Source organism: Mastomys coucha, unplaced genomic scaffold (genome assembly GCF_008632895.1).
Source record: "Mastomys coucha isolate ucsf_1 unplaced genomic scaffold, UCSF_Mcou_1 pScaffold18, whole genome shotgun sequence".
Taxonomy (NCBI): domain Eukaryota; kingdom Metazoa; phylum Chordata; class Mammalia; order Rodentia; family Muridae; genus Mastomys; species Mastomys coucha.
The window spans coordinates 86,771,070-86,782,606 of NW_022196900.1; the positions used below are offsets into that span (position 1 = coordinate 86,771,070).

At 44.6% G+C, this 11,537-nt stretch overlaps 1 protein-coding gene across 2 annotated transcripts in view; it reads left to right on the forward strand.

Annotated features, from left to right (window-relative positions):
• Positions 1-11,537, forward strand: part of Snrnp40 (small nuclear ribonucleoprotein U5 subunit 40) — a 28,033-nt gene that overhangs the window by 1,775 nt on the left and 14,721 nt on the right. For both annotated transcript variants that reach the window (XM_031378833.1, XM_031378834.1), the window contains exons 2-5: positions 339-468; positions 2,588-2,681; positions 5,318-5,483; positions 9,648-9,770. In XM_031378833.1, the coding sequence (XP_031234693.1) occupies positions 339-468; positions 2,588-2,681; positions 5,318-5,483; positions 9,648-9,770 (513 nt within the window). The remainder of the gene's footprint in view (positions 1-338; positions 469-2,587; positions 2,682-5,317; positions 5,484-9,647; positions 9,771-11,537) is intronic.

The window sequence follows — 11,537 nt, forward strand, 5'->3', positions numbered from 1 at the left end:
CCTTACTCTTATTTGAGTGATGAAAGGCAGACTCTGGGGAAGAAATATTTAAAAGAGACAAAATAAGGCAAGGGCTCTTATGAAAGACATCTTTCTATGTTAAGATCCTGAGGCATAAATGAATTCAACCTGATCAAGCAGTCAGAACTCAGAACTTGGCTGTGGAACAAAAATAGCCTTAGGGAAGAAAGAGCACACTGGGCATGTTCTGGACTGTCCAAGGGGTTGGCCAGAGAGCTCTGTGAGCAGAGGTGCCACCCCTGACCCAGAGGAGCTGCGCCGCCCCAGCTCTCCTTTGCCTGTGGACAGGGGCTGCCTCATACCTGTCTTTGGTTTAGGGGCCACCGAGGTGTTCTTCCCTTCAAGCTCCTATCATGCTGCTCTCCGGACATGAAGGGGAAGTGTACTGCTGCAAGTTTCACCCCAATGGATCCACCCTGGCTTCTGCAGGATTCGACCGGCTCATACGTAAGGCACAGTTTTTGAACTGGAATTACTTACTGCACTCGGCTAATAATGATCTCTTTAATTTTGAGTGCCATCGAAAGCATGAGACATCAGTCTAAATTGGCAAGTTAAGCTATAGTTATGCTAAAGCAGGGTGTTAAAATGCTGAGCACAGTTCTGGTACAACCTCAAGTCCACATAGTAAATAAAAGGAAGGAAACATTGGAAAGCGGGTGCTGTGGTTGGAGTTTGGAGTTACATATTCTTCTTTGCTTCTCCCTCTTTCCCTCTCTCTCTTCCTCCCTCTCTCCTTCCCTCCCTCCCCTCCTCCATTCGCCTTTTGTCATGCTCATGTAGCCCAGACTGACCTTAAACTGGCTATGTAGTGAGAATGACTTTGGAATTTCTAATCCTCCTGCCCCTGCCTCCCAAGTGTTGTAATTACAGGCCCATGCTACCAAGAACAGCGTGCATGCTAGCTCTCGCTCTTTCTTTCTCTCCATATATATATATATATACATATATATATATATGTATATGTATATATATATATATATATACACACACACACACACACACCATACACACGTATATTTAAGATTTATTTACTTTTTATTTAAATGAGTACACTGCAGCTGTCTTCAGACACACTAGAAGAGGGCATCAGATCCCACTACAGATGGAGGAGAGCCACCATGTGATTGCTGGAATTGAACTCAGAACCTCTGGAAGAGCAGTCAGTGCTCTTTGGCTTTTCAAGACAGGGTTTCTCTGTGTAGCCCTGGCTGTCCTTGAACTCACTCTGTAGAACCAGACTGGCCTCGAACTCAGAAATCCACCTGCCTCTGCCTCCCAAGTGCTGGGAAGTCAATGCTCTTAACTGCTGAGCCATCTCTCCAGCCCTAAAAATATATTTTTCATGGAGACAACTCTTGAGCTGATTTAGCAAGAGCATCAGTTTGGCTTTAATAGGTAGATCTCTGAGTTCAAGGCCAGTCTGGTCTACAGAGTGAGTTTTAGAACAGCCAGGGCTACAGAGAGAAACCCTGTCTCAAAAAACAAACAAAAAAAAAAAACAATCTAACTCCTCTTCCAGGGGATCTGACACCCTCGCACAGACTTGTGTGCAATCAAATCACCAAGGTACATAAAATAAAAGTTAACTATTTATAAAACAAAAGAACAACAACAACAACAACAAAGACCACTTGCGGTCCTGAGTTCAGGTCCCAGCACCTGACATTAAAACTATCTATAATACAGTTCCAGGGGATCCAGTGTTCTGACCCCTGAGGGTGTGAATACACACACAGACACACACACAGCTGATTACCACAGCTATGTTCTGACTGCCCCACTTCCATACACGTCAGTAAATAATAAATATTTTAAAGAATAAATAGAAATGAAGTGGAGGTACTCTGCCCCAACAGTCCTCTTTTCAAACTCTATAGATTCAGAGCATATAAGAAAGGGCGCCAACTTTGTAAAAATTAAAGCTGAAGGGGCTTGGGTGTTGCCTCAGCAGGGAAGTGCAGATATTGCTCTTGAGGGCCTAAGTTCAGTTCCCACTAGCTACATGATGGCTCACATCCATCTGTAACTCCAGTTCCAGGGAATCCAACTACCACCTCTTTTGACCTTCACAGTTTTCAGGCATGCATATGGTTCATATACATACTCACAAGCAAAATATATAAAATAAAAATAATCAAGTCTTGTCTAATAAGGCTGAGAAAACAGCTCAGTCACTTAGGCCCTGAGTTCAACTTTCAGAACTCATAAAGCCAGGTAAGGTGGCATGTGCTTATACTCTTAGCTTTGTGGAGTTGGACAGGTAGATCTGGGGCCCGTCAGCTGGCCAGTCTAGTCTACTCGGCAAGTTCCTGACCTTGAGAGATCTGTCTCAGAAAGAAAGGTGGATGGTGCCTGATGAACAATACCAAAAGTTTTCCTCTGGCTTCCATTCCCATGCACTCGTTTGCATTCACACCTGCGAGCATACACACACAAGAGGTTGTAGTGTCAGGAAAACTGATCTAATTGATGAACCAATGTTGTTCTATGGCTGTTTCCATAATTTCAAAAAGTCAAGTAACGCTTTTCTGGCTGATGATGGCCTTTCATTTCTTCCTAACAGTGTTGTGGAATGTCTATGGAGACTGTGATAACTATGCTACGCTGAAGGGACACAGTGGAGCAGTGATGGAACTGCATTATAACACAGATGGCAGGTGAGTGAGTGGTCCCCATGTGAAGTGACAGCCACCTCCCACGCTATTGCTTAGCATCCTTTACCCATCAGCCCTGAGCTCTGTCTCTTGGGAGACGTTCTCAAAAACTGGTATGTATTAGCAGGCATAGTATTGTAGTCCTGTAATGTCAGACTGAGAAAGCTGAGGCAGGAGAATTACAGTTTTAAGGCCCATGTGGGCAATGTAGTGTAAAATAAAGAGCACATTAGCCGGGCAGTGGTGGTGCCCGCCTTTAATCCCAGCACTTGGGAGGTAAAGGCAGGTGGATTTCTGAGTTCAAGGCCAGCCTGGTCTACAGAGTGAGTTCCAGGACAACCAGGGCTACACAGAGAAACCCTATCTCAAAAAACTTTAAAAAAAGGAAAAAAAAGAGCACATCATCATTTTCTCCCAATCTGCCAGTACTCAGACCAGTTTGTTTTCTGTGACATAAAGCAAATGTAATTTGAAATTAGCTCTTCACATTTTTATTGCCTGGTATAGTGGTACATGTTGGCTCTCAGGAGGCAAAGGCAGGTAGGTCTCTGAGTTTGAAGCCAGCTTGGTCTACATAGTTTTAGGGTAGCCAGAGCTACTTTTTTATCTATTCTCGTGTGTGTGTGTGTGTGTGTGTGTGTGATATGTTTCAGTGAGAGGGGTGCATGGATACAGGTCAGAGCTCCGCAAAGCGGCGCTCGCTTTCTTTGTTTGCCTTCCTTTCTTTAGGTTCTAGGGATCAGACTGGCAACACCTCCATTTGCTAAGAGATTCAGAGGGCTGAGGTTAGCTATTTTTATCATGAAAGTAATAAATGGTGTTTAAAAAAGACAAAAAAATTAAAATTAAAAAGAAGCAAATAGGTGGGGAAATTTTCCACATTTTACCTCTCCAAAGATAATTACTGTTTATATTATACACTTTTCCGAAGTTTTTTCTACCAAAATTGTTGAGTTTTGACATACTTATTAGATGGGGAGTGGGGGAGAACACGCATATGGCAGAGAACAACTGTGGAGGTTAGCAGCCAATTTGGGGCACTGGTTCTTATTTTCTAAAATGTGGGACACAGAGATCAGGCTTGGTAGTGAGTACCTTTACCTCTCAGCCATCTCACTAACCCATGATCTTTTCTTTAATTTTTTTTTTTTTATTTTTATTTTTACTTGTCCATAGCCCTGTATTCCAAGATAGACATTATGCTATTGACATATGGTGGCATTTTGGAGGTAGAGTGTGTCTGCACCCATACATGCGTGCCTACGCGCATTTAAGGGCAAAGGACATCCGGTGTCCTGTCTTGCTGTTCTGTACATTAGTCTCTTGAGACAAGCTCTCTCAATGAGTCTACAGCTAAGGTGGTGAGTAGCAAGCCCCAGTGACCCTCTCCTGTCTGCCCTGTCAGAGAGCTAGGGTTACAGGTATGCATGGCCAGACCCAGGGTTTATGTGATTTGAACTGTGGTCCTCATACCAGATAAGCCATCTCCACAGCCCCTGTTTTTTCTCTCTGAATCAAAGTCTTGGTCATTTACTAGGTCTGACCTTGAGTTTGCAGTCCTCCTGCCGTGGCTCGTGAATAGTGAACATTGCACCTGGCTTGTTTGCACATTTCTGATCTCAAACTATTACAGTGCTAATGTAATATTCACATTACTACATTGTGAATTTAAGAACACATTATAAGGGACTGGAGGGACAGTTCATAGGTTAAGAGCACTTGCTGCTCTTGCAGAAGACTCAGGTTCAGTTCCCAGCACCCACATTTCTTGTCAACAGCCCCCCCAGTAACTCAGTAACTTCAGAACACTCAATGCCCTCTACGGGCCTATAGATATGGCATACACTTACAAGCAACATAGCCATTGTCATAAAATAGAACTAAATGATCTTTATAATGGGCATTGTTGCATGTACTCCATTCCCAGCTCTTGGGTGGTGATGGGGCAAGATCGTCTTGAGTTCAAGACCTGCCTGGGCTACATAGCATGGTCCTGTCTTGGTGAAAGAAAGAGCGTTCTGAGATCAACTTTAACTTAGAAATCACTCCCAGAGACAGAACAAAGGATGGAATCACTCATCTATTAAATCTAGAATTACCAGTCAGCCCCATCTTCACCATAGCATGTGGTACTTAAATACTTCATGTAAGAGGGCATTGTGTCCATATGTATCTCAAAGGGGGGAAAAGACAAATTGATAAAACCACTATACTGTTTGTGTGGTGTGGGTCAACCTGATACAGAATCTAGAAGGGGAATAGGATTCCCAAAGGCAAGATGAGGCACCTTGTAGTGGTGAGCTAAATTCATAGTGCAGCAGGCAGTGATCTGGAAGAACTTGACACATTCTGGTGAGGGAGAGGGGGAGAAGAGAGAGGTGATTTTTGTCTTTTTTTTTTCTATTTTGACATTTATCTTTTTATCTTATGCATTTAGGGGTTTGCCCTACATGTATGTCTGTACCCCACATGCGTGCAGTACTTATAGAAGACAATAGGGAGCATCAGTTATAACCAGCTGTGGCCATTGTGTGGGTGCTGGGAAGTAAACCCAGGTCCTCTGGAAGAGCAGCCAGTGCTCTTGACCACTGAGAGTCTCTTCAGTCTCTAGTTTGCCTTATTTTGTGTTCTCTTTCTAGCATGCTCTTCTCAGCATCGACAGATAAAACTGTGGCAGTGTGGGATAGTGAAACAGGAGAGAGAGTGAAAAGGCTAAAGGGGCATACTTCCTTTGTGAACTCCTGTTACCCAGCCAGGCGGGGCCCCCAGCTTGTCTGCACTGGCAGTGACGACGGTACAGTTAAGGTGAGTATTATCTTTCTGTGTCACTGGGTAAGGTGGCGTAATGTAAGCTCTATCCTGTCTTCCTGCTGGTATTCCAAAGCACACTTAAAATTTCCTAATTAAAATGCTACTTGGAAGCAGTGGGCTGCCTGGACCCGACCTGTGACTCAGCGGTGAACTGTGTGACTTTGAGCAGCTCACTCTCCAAGCCTTACAGTCTTAGTCTTTTAGTTTGTTGGTATTTGTTTGTTTGTTTGGGGGTGGAGTGTTCTCCCATGGCTGAGCTCCTGGTTTCTGGTTCCCACTGTGGGCATTTTTATATCATGGGATAATCAGTAGTGACCCCTGTTGGCACTAGCTACCTTCTTGATGTTCTCAAGGGCACAGGGTCTCCATCTCCCCATTACAGAGCTAGTTTGACCCAGGGTGAGGATTTGGAGGAGACAACAGAAGATTCCTCCACTCCTGGAGTCTACTTATCTCAAGCACACCGCAGTATACCAATGTAATTAACATGACAGCTATATGGTACAGGAGACTCATCATTTTTTCGAGGCTGAGAAAACATATTTTTTGTGCAAGCATGAGGGCCAGAACTCAGATACCTACCTCCGAGTGAGAAAGATGCTGAGCCTGGTGGCCTACTATAATGCCAGTGCACTGACAGTGGAGACAGAATCCATGGAACAAGCTGGCTTGCCAGACTAACTGAAATGACGAGCTTCAGGCTTAGTTAGAGACCCCACCTCAGTGTGTAAGGTGGACAGGCCCCCAGTGTCAGTGTTCAGCTTCCACAAGCTGTGCATTACACACAGATGAAATGCATCACAGTGCACACTACAAAAATATTCAAAGACATTTTTCTTTTTGGTTTTTCGAGACAGGGTTTCTCTGTATAGCCCTGGCTGTCCTGGCTGTAGACCAGGCTGGCCTCAAACTCAGAAATCCTCCTGCCTCTGCCTCCCAAGTGCCACCACTGCCCGGCACCAAAGAAATTTTTCACAGCTAAATGTGGTATTCCACTTCTGTGATCATGCTACTTGGAAGTGGGGAATAGAAAGATAAATTCTTAGCTTTTTTTTTTTTTTTTTTTTTTTTTTTTTTTTTTTTTTTTTTTTTTGATTTATGTTTTTGAGTCAGGGTCCTACCACATATAGAAGCCTCACCTCAGAACCATTGTTCCTCCTGTATAAGCCTCTAGGATCAGAGGTGTCTGGTGAGACTGAGTCTGTGCTGTGTGGCCAGACTGACCTCCGAGTTCAAATGACTATACTGTGTACTACGGTGCCTGGCACTTTTGGTTGTGGTTGGTTAGTTGATTGGTTTCAGGACAGACTTACTGCGTGGTCCAGACTGGGCTTGAAATTGGAAGTGCTGTGCCTCCCTCAGTCTCTGCAGTGCTGAGCTATAGGCATACAACGCTGTCCTGTGCTTGTTTGGTTTTCCCACTTAGGGCTTCTCTGTGTAGCCCTGGCTGTCCTGGAACTCACTCAGTAGACCAAGCTGGCCTCGAACTCAGATCTGCCTGCCTCTGCCTCCCCACCCTGGAGTACTGGGATTAAAAGCGTGCACCTCCACTGTCCAGCCCAGTCAGTTTTTATTAAAGTAGCTATGTAGCCAAAGCTGCATAATGAGACCCTGTCCCAAAAAAAACCTAAAAATAAAAATAAAATCATGGTCATAGTATCTTTCTTGTTGGGGTTTTGTTTGTTGCTTTTGGTTTTTGTTTGTTTTGATTTTTTTTTTTTTTTTTTTTTTTTTTTTTTTTTTTTTTGAGACAGGGTCTCTATGTAGCCCCATCTATCCTGGAACTCATTATGTAGACCAGGCTCCAGGCTGGCCACAACACAGAGTCCTGCCTGCCTCTGCAGTGTACCACCATGCCAGAGTAACTGTTGTTATTTGCATTTCTTTTATAAACTATGGTGTTGAGCTTTTTGTGTTCTTTTGGTGTTGGTTGGGTTTTTGTGCTGCCTAGTTTTCTGTCAGCTTGACACAGCCAGAGTCATTTGGAAAGGGGGACTTGGTTGAGAAAATGTCCTTGGGAAGTCTGCCTGTGGGCAAGCCTGTGGGGTATCTCTCTGATTGATGATGAGTTCTGCCTCCAGGTTCCTGCAGTGTTTGAGATCCTGCCTTGCATTCCTTCCTGATGCACTGCTACCTGGAGATGTAAACTGACATGAACCTCTGCAGGTTGCTTTTGGCCACCGTGTTTTATCACAGCAATAGAAACCTTGACTAAGACAGTTCTTCTGTTTTGAGGCAGGGTCTCAAGTATAGGCCACCCAGACCCCACCTTGTACTGTAATAACTTCCTTTCCTGCCTCCACCTCCACAGGATGTGTGGGTGTGCATACCTGTGCTTACATTCACATAGGTGAAAGCCACAGGTCAGCTTCCAGGGTCTTCCTCTTTCTCACCTACTCTTTGAAACAGTCTGTCACTGAGCCTGGAGCTCATCTGTTGAGCAACCATAGCCAACTGCAAGCCTCATTACCCTATGCCATCTCCCCAGCGCTGGGCACTATCATGCCAGCTTACTCATGGGTATTGGGGGTCGATCTAAACCCAGGTGCTTGTGTATCTAGCAAACACTTTTTCAACTGAGCTATCTCCCTAGCCTTTTTAAAATTTTCACCTGTTTGTTTACTGGGGGAGGTGGGGCATGCACATGGTGATGTGCGTGTGGAGGCCAGAGGACAGCTTGGAGGAGTCAGTTCTCTCCAACTGTGTGGGTTGCAAGGATCAATTGCAGGTCCTCAGGCTTACCAACAAGCAGCTTTACCCAATGAGTAGTAATCTTATAGCCCTCTTGGGGTTGTTGATCTCACTCTGGCCCTAGCTGACCTAGAACTTACTCTATGGTCTTATTAGTCCATATCCTATAATCTTGCTTATTCCATATTTACTGGTACTAAAGACATATGCCACAGTGTGGCTCAGAGTCTTTTGTTAAAATGTGAATAAACAATGTGTACCATTTGTTAATTTGCCGTTGTGTGTGTGTGATATATGCATATATGTGTCTCAAATTTAAGGTGGAGACCAATAGAGGACATCATCCATACACACATGTGCATTCAGATATGCACATGCACACACAAGCACACATGCACTTACACTATGTTTTTTTCAAGCTTTGGGAGGTTTTTGAAGGGGATGGTTTTTTGGTTTGGTTTGTTGGATTTTTTCTTTTTAATTCAAGTATTTAAACAGGCTGCTGTGTGGCCTAGAGAACCTCAAACTCTTGAGCTTAAGCAGTTGGCTTGGCCCAGCCTTTCAGAAGCTGGTGCACATTGTTTATTCATACTTTAACAAAAGTGTCTGAGCTAAGCTGTGGCGTGTGTCTTTGGTACCAGCTACTTGGGAGACTGAGACAATAGAAATCCTTGAGACCAGAAGTTTGGAGCCCTGTGCAGCAGCAAGACCTTGTCTTTAGAGAGACAGAGAGTATGAAGATATTTCTGAAATGATTTGTTCCACCAGCCTTCCATTGTGTGAGAAACTGATCTCATTTCTTGGGCTACTCTTGTTTCAAAATGAAAGCACTGGGGATGTTGTGAGATTAAAACAGTGTAGCTACAACCTTGCTAAGTCCACCATAAGGCTTGCTGATTGAGTGCAGAGAACGGTATATAAACTTAGCTGAACACACATGGTCCTCTTTCTTGAGCAAGCAGGAAGTACAGTTTGGGCATTATCCAGGTCTGTATATGGTTTGTCTTTACGTTTTACATACTGCTTTCATTTGTTTAAGATGTGTATAGGTGTGTTGTCTACATGTCTGTCTGTCTGCACCACTTGCATGCCTGATGCCTTTGGAGACCAGAAGAGGGAGTCAGATTCTTTGGAACCAGCTGCTATATGGGTGCTGGGAATCATACTTGGGTCCTCTGGAAGAGTAGCCAGTGTTCTTAATCACTGAGCCATCTCTCCACCCCATATTCTGTTTATTTGAAAGTTTATCATACACATGGCCTTGGAGGCAAGCTTGGTGTTTAGTAATTTGCTGCTCTAGTTTGGATGGGAAGGTGGTAGCTTGGTGGGCTTTGGTTTCAGGTGGGGAAGAGCTGAACTGCCAAGCATTAGCAAGGGTCTAGTGTTTTTTCCTCTGAGGCTGAGTGGAAGGGTGAGCTGTGACGCCCCGAGGATGGTGTTACTGATGGTGCCTATTTTCTGCTTCAGCTTTGGGACATCCGGAAGAAAGCAGCTATCCAGACATTTCAGAACACATACCAGGTGTTAGCTGTGACCTTCAATGACACAAGCGATCAGATTATCTCTGGTGGAATAGACAACGATATCAAGGTATATTTGTTTATCTTTTACCTATATATCAGAAGCTAGTCTTTTTTGAATGTTGATATTGCAGGAGGTTGGCACTTAATGCCAACTAAAGGAAGAAAGTGCCTTGAAATTTACTTTCTTTCTCTCCTGTTCTAATCCTAAGTAAAGGTTACATATAATAAATAAATGCACTTCTTGCTCTTGCTCTATCCTCTTGCTCCTGCTCCCCTTTCTCTCCACTCCACATGTTCATGGCCAGTCTCTACTCCTCTGTGCGTGTTCTCCCTCTCTCTCCCTCTCCCTCTCCCTCTCCCTCTCCCTCTCCCTCTCTCTCTCTGCCTTTCTCTATCTCTACTACTACTACCCTCTCAACTCCCCTCCCCATGCCCTGAGTAACTCTATTCTCTACTTAAAAAAGAAAAATAGCGCTACGAAGGTTCAGGTGATTAGTATAAAGTGTGAAGTCCTTGGGGTAGAAGGGAACTGTGAAAAACATGAGTGTATGGCCAGGCCTGGTGGACACTCATTCCTTTAACATCAGCACTCGGGAGGCAGAGCTAAATGGATCTCTATGAGTTCAAAGCCAGCCTGGTCTATGTAGTAAGTTCCCAGACAGTTGGAGTTACATAGAGAAACCCTGTCTTGAAGAGAAGAGAGGATGGGAGAAGAGAAGAGAAGAGAAGAGAGTGTATTCATTCCCTGACTAGACATTGTTTATTCATTTTAAATTACACTTAATTTTGTATGCAAAGGGAAGAGAACAATTTGCAGTCAGTTTTCTTCTGCCCTATGGGTCCTAGGGATTGGCCTCAAACTGTCCGATGTGGTAACAGGTGCCTTACCTGCTGAGCCATCTCACCCCACTAAAGACATTGAAAATTGTTTTGAGCTCTCTGGTCTAAGGACAGAAGGATTAGTCTGACTATCTACCCTCATCCTTTTGTGTGGCTCTCTTTGACACTGTGGAGAGGACGTTTCTTAAGCTTGTCCAAAAAGAGACAAAAGACATCAGAGAAAGGCCGTGGAGCGCTTGGTAATGCAGTACCACTCGGGCTTACAAGGACTTGTTTTGGATTCTAGCCCCAGCCCCACCATTTTCTAGTGTTGTGATTGCCACCTGGTCTTCAGCTCCTTTAAGCCCCAGGTTTCTCTAGTGAGCAGCTAAGGAGGCGAAGACTCAGTGTCTCCCTATGGCGTTGTGAGGTCCAAGCCAAGTCCTAGACATGGCAGGTGCCAGTTGACAGGCAGTTCTGGGGCTGTACTTGCTGTCTGCCTCTGCCTATTTTGAGTCTGTGAGGAGCTTGAAGACTCTCTTGCCCCCCATCCCTCTCTCCTTTGCTGTTACACACACACACACACACACACACACACACACACACACACACACACACACACCCATCTTATGTAGCCCAGGCTTCAGGTCTGCATCAAGCTTTCCATGTAGCCGGAGATGGCCTTCCCTGATCCTCCTAATGAAATGCTGAGGAAAAAAATAGATGGCTGGAGCTGTAGTTCAGAGGGTAGAATACTTCCATGGCATGCACACAGCCCTGAACTTCATCTCCAGCCTCAAATACAATTGTGGGGATGAGGCCTGCCGGTAATTCAAGCATTTGGGGGGTGGATACAAGATCACAGTTGCCCTTCAACATCATCTGTGGTCACCCTGTGGATTATACCTTCACAACAATTGTACTGGCTGGTTTTGTGTGCCAACTTCACACAGGCTGGAGTTATCACAGAGAAGGGAGCTTCAGTTGGGGAAATGCCTCCATGAGGTCCAGCTGT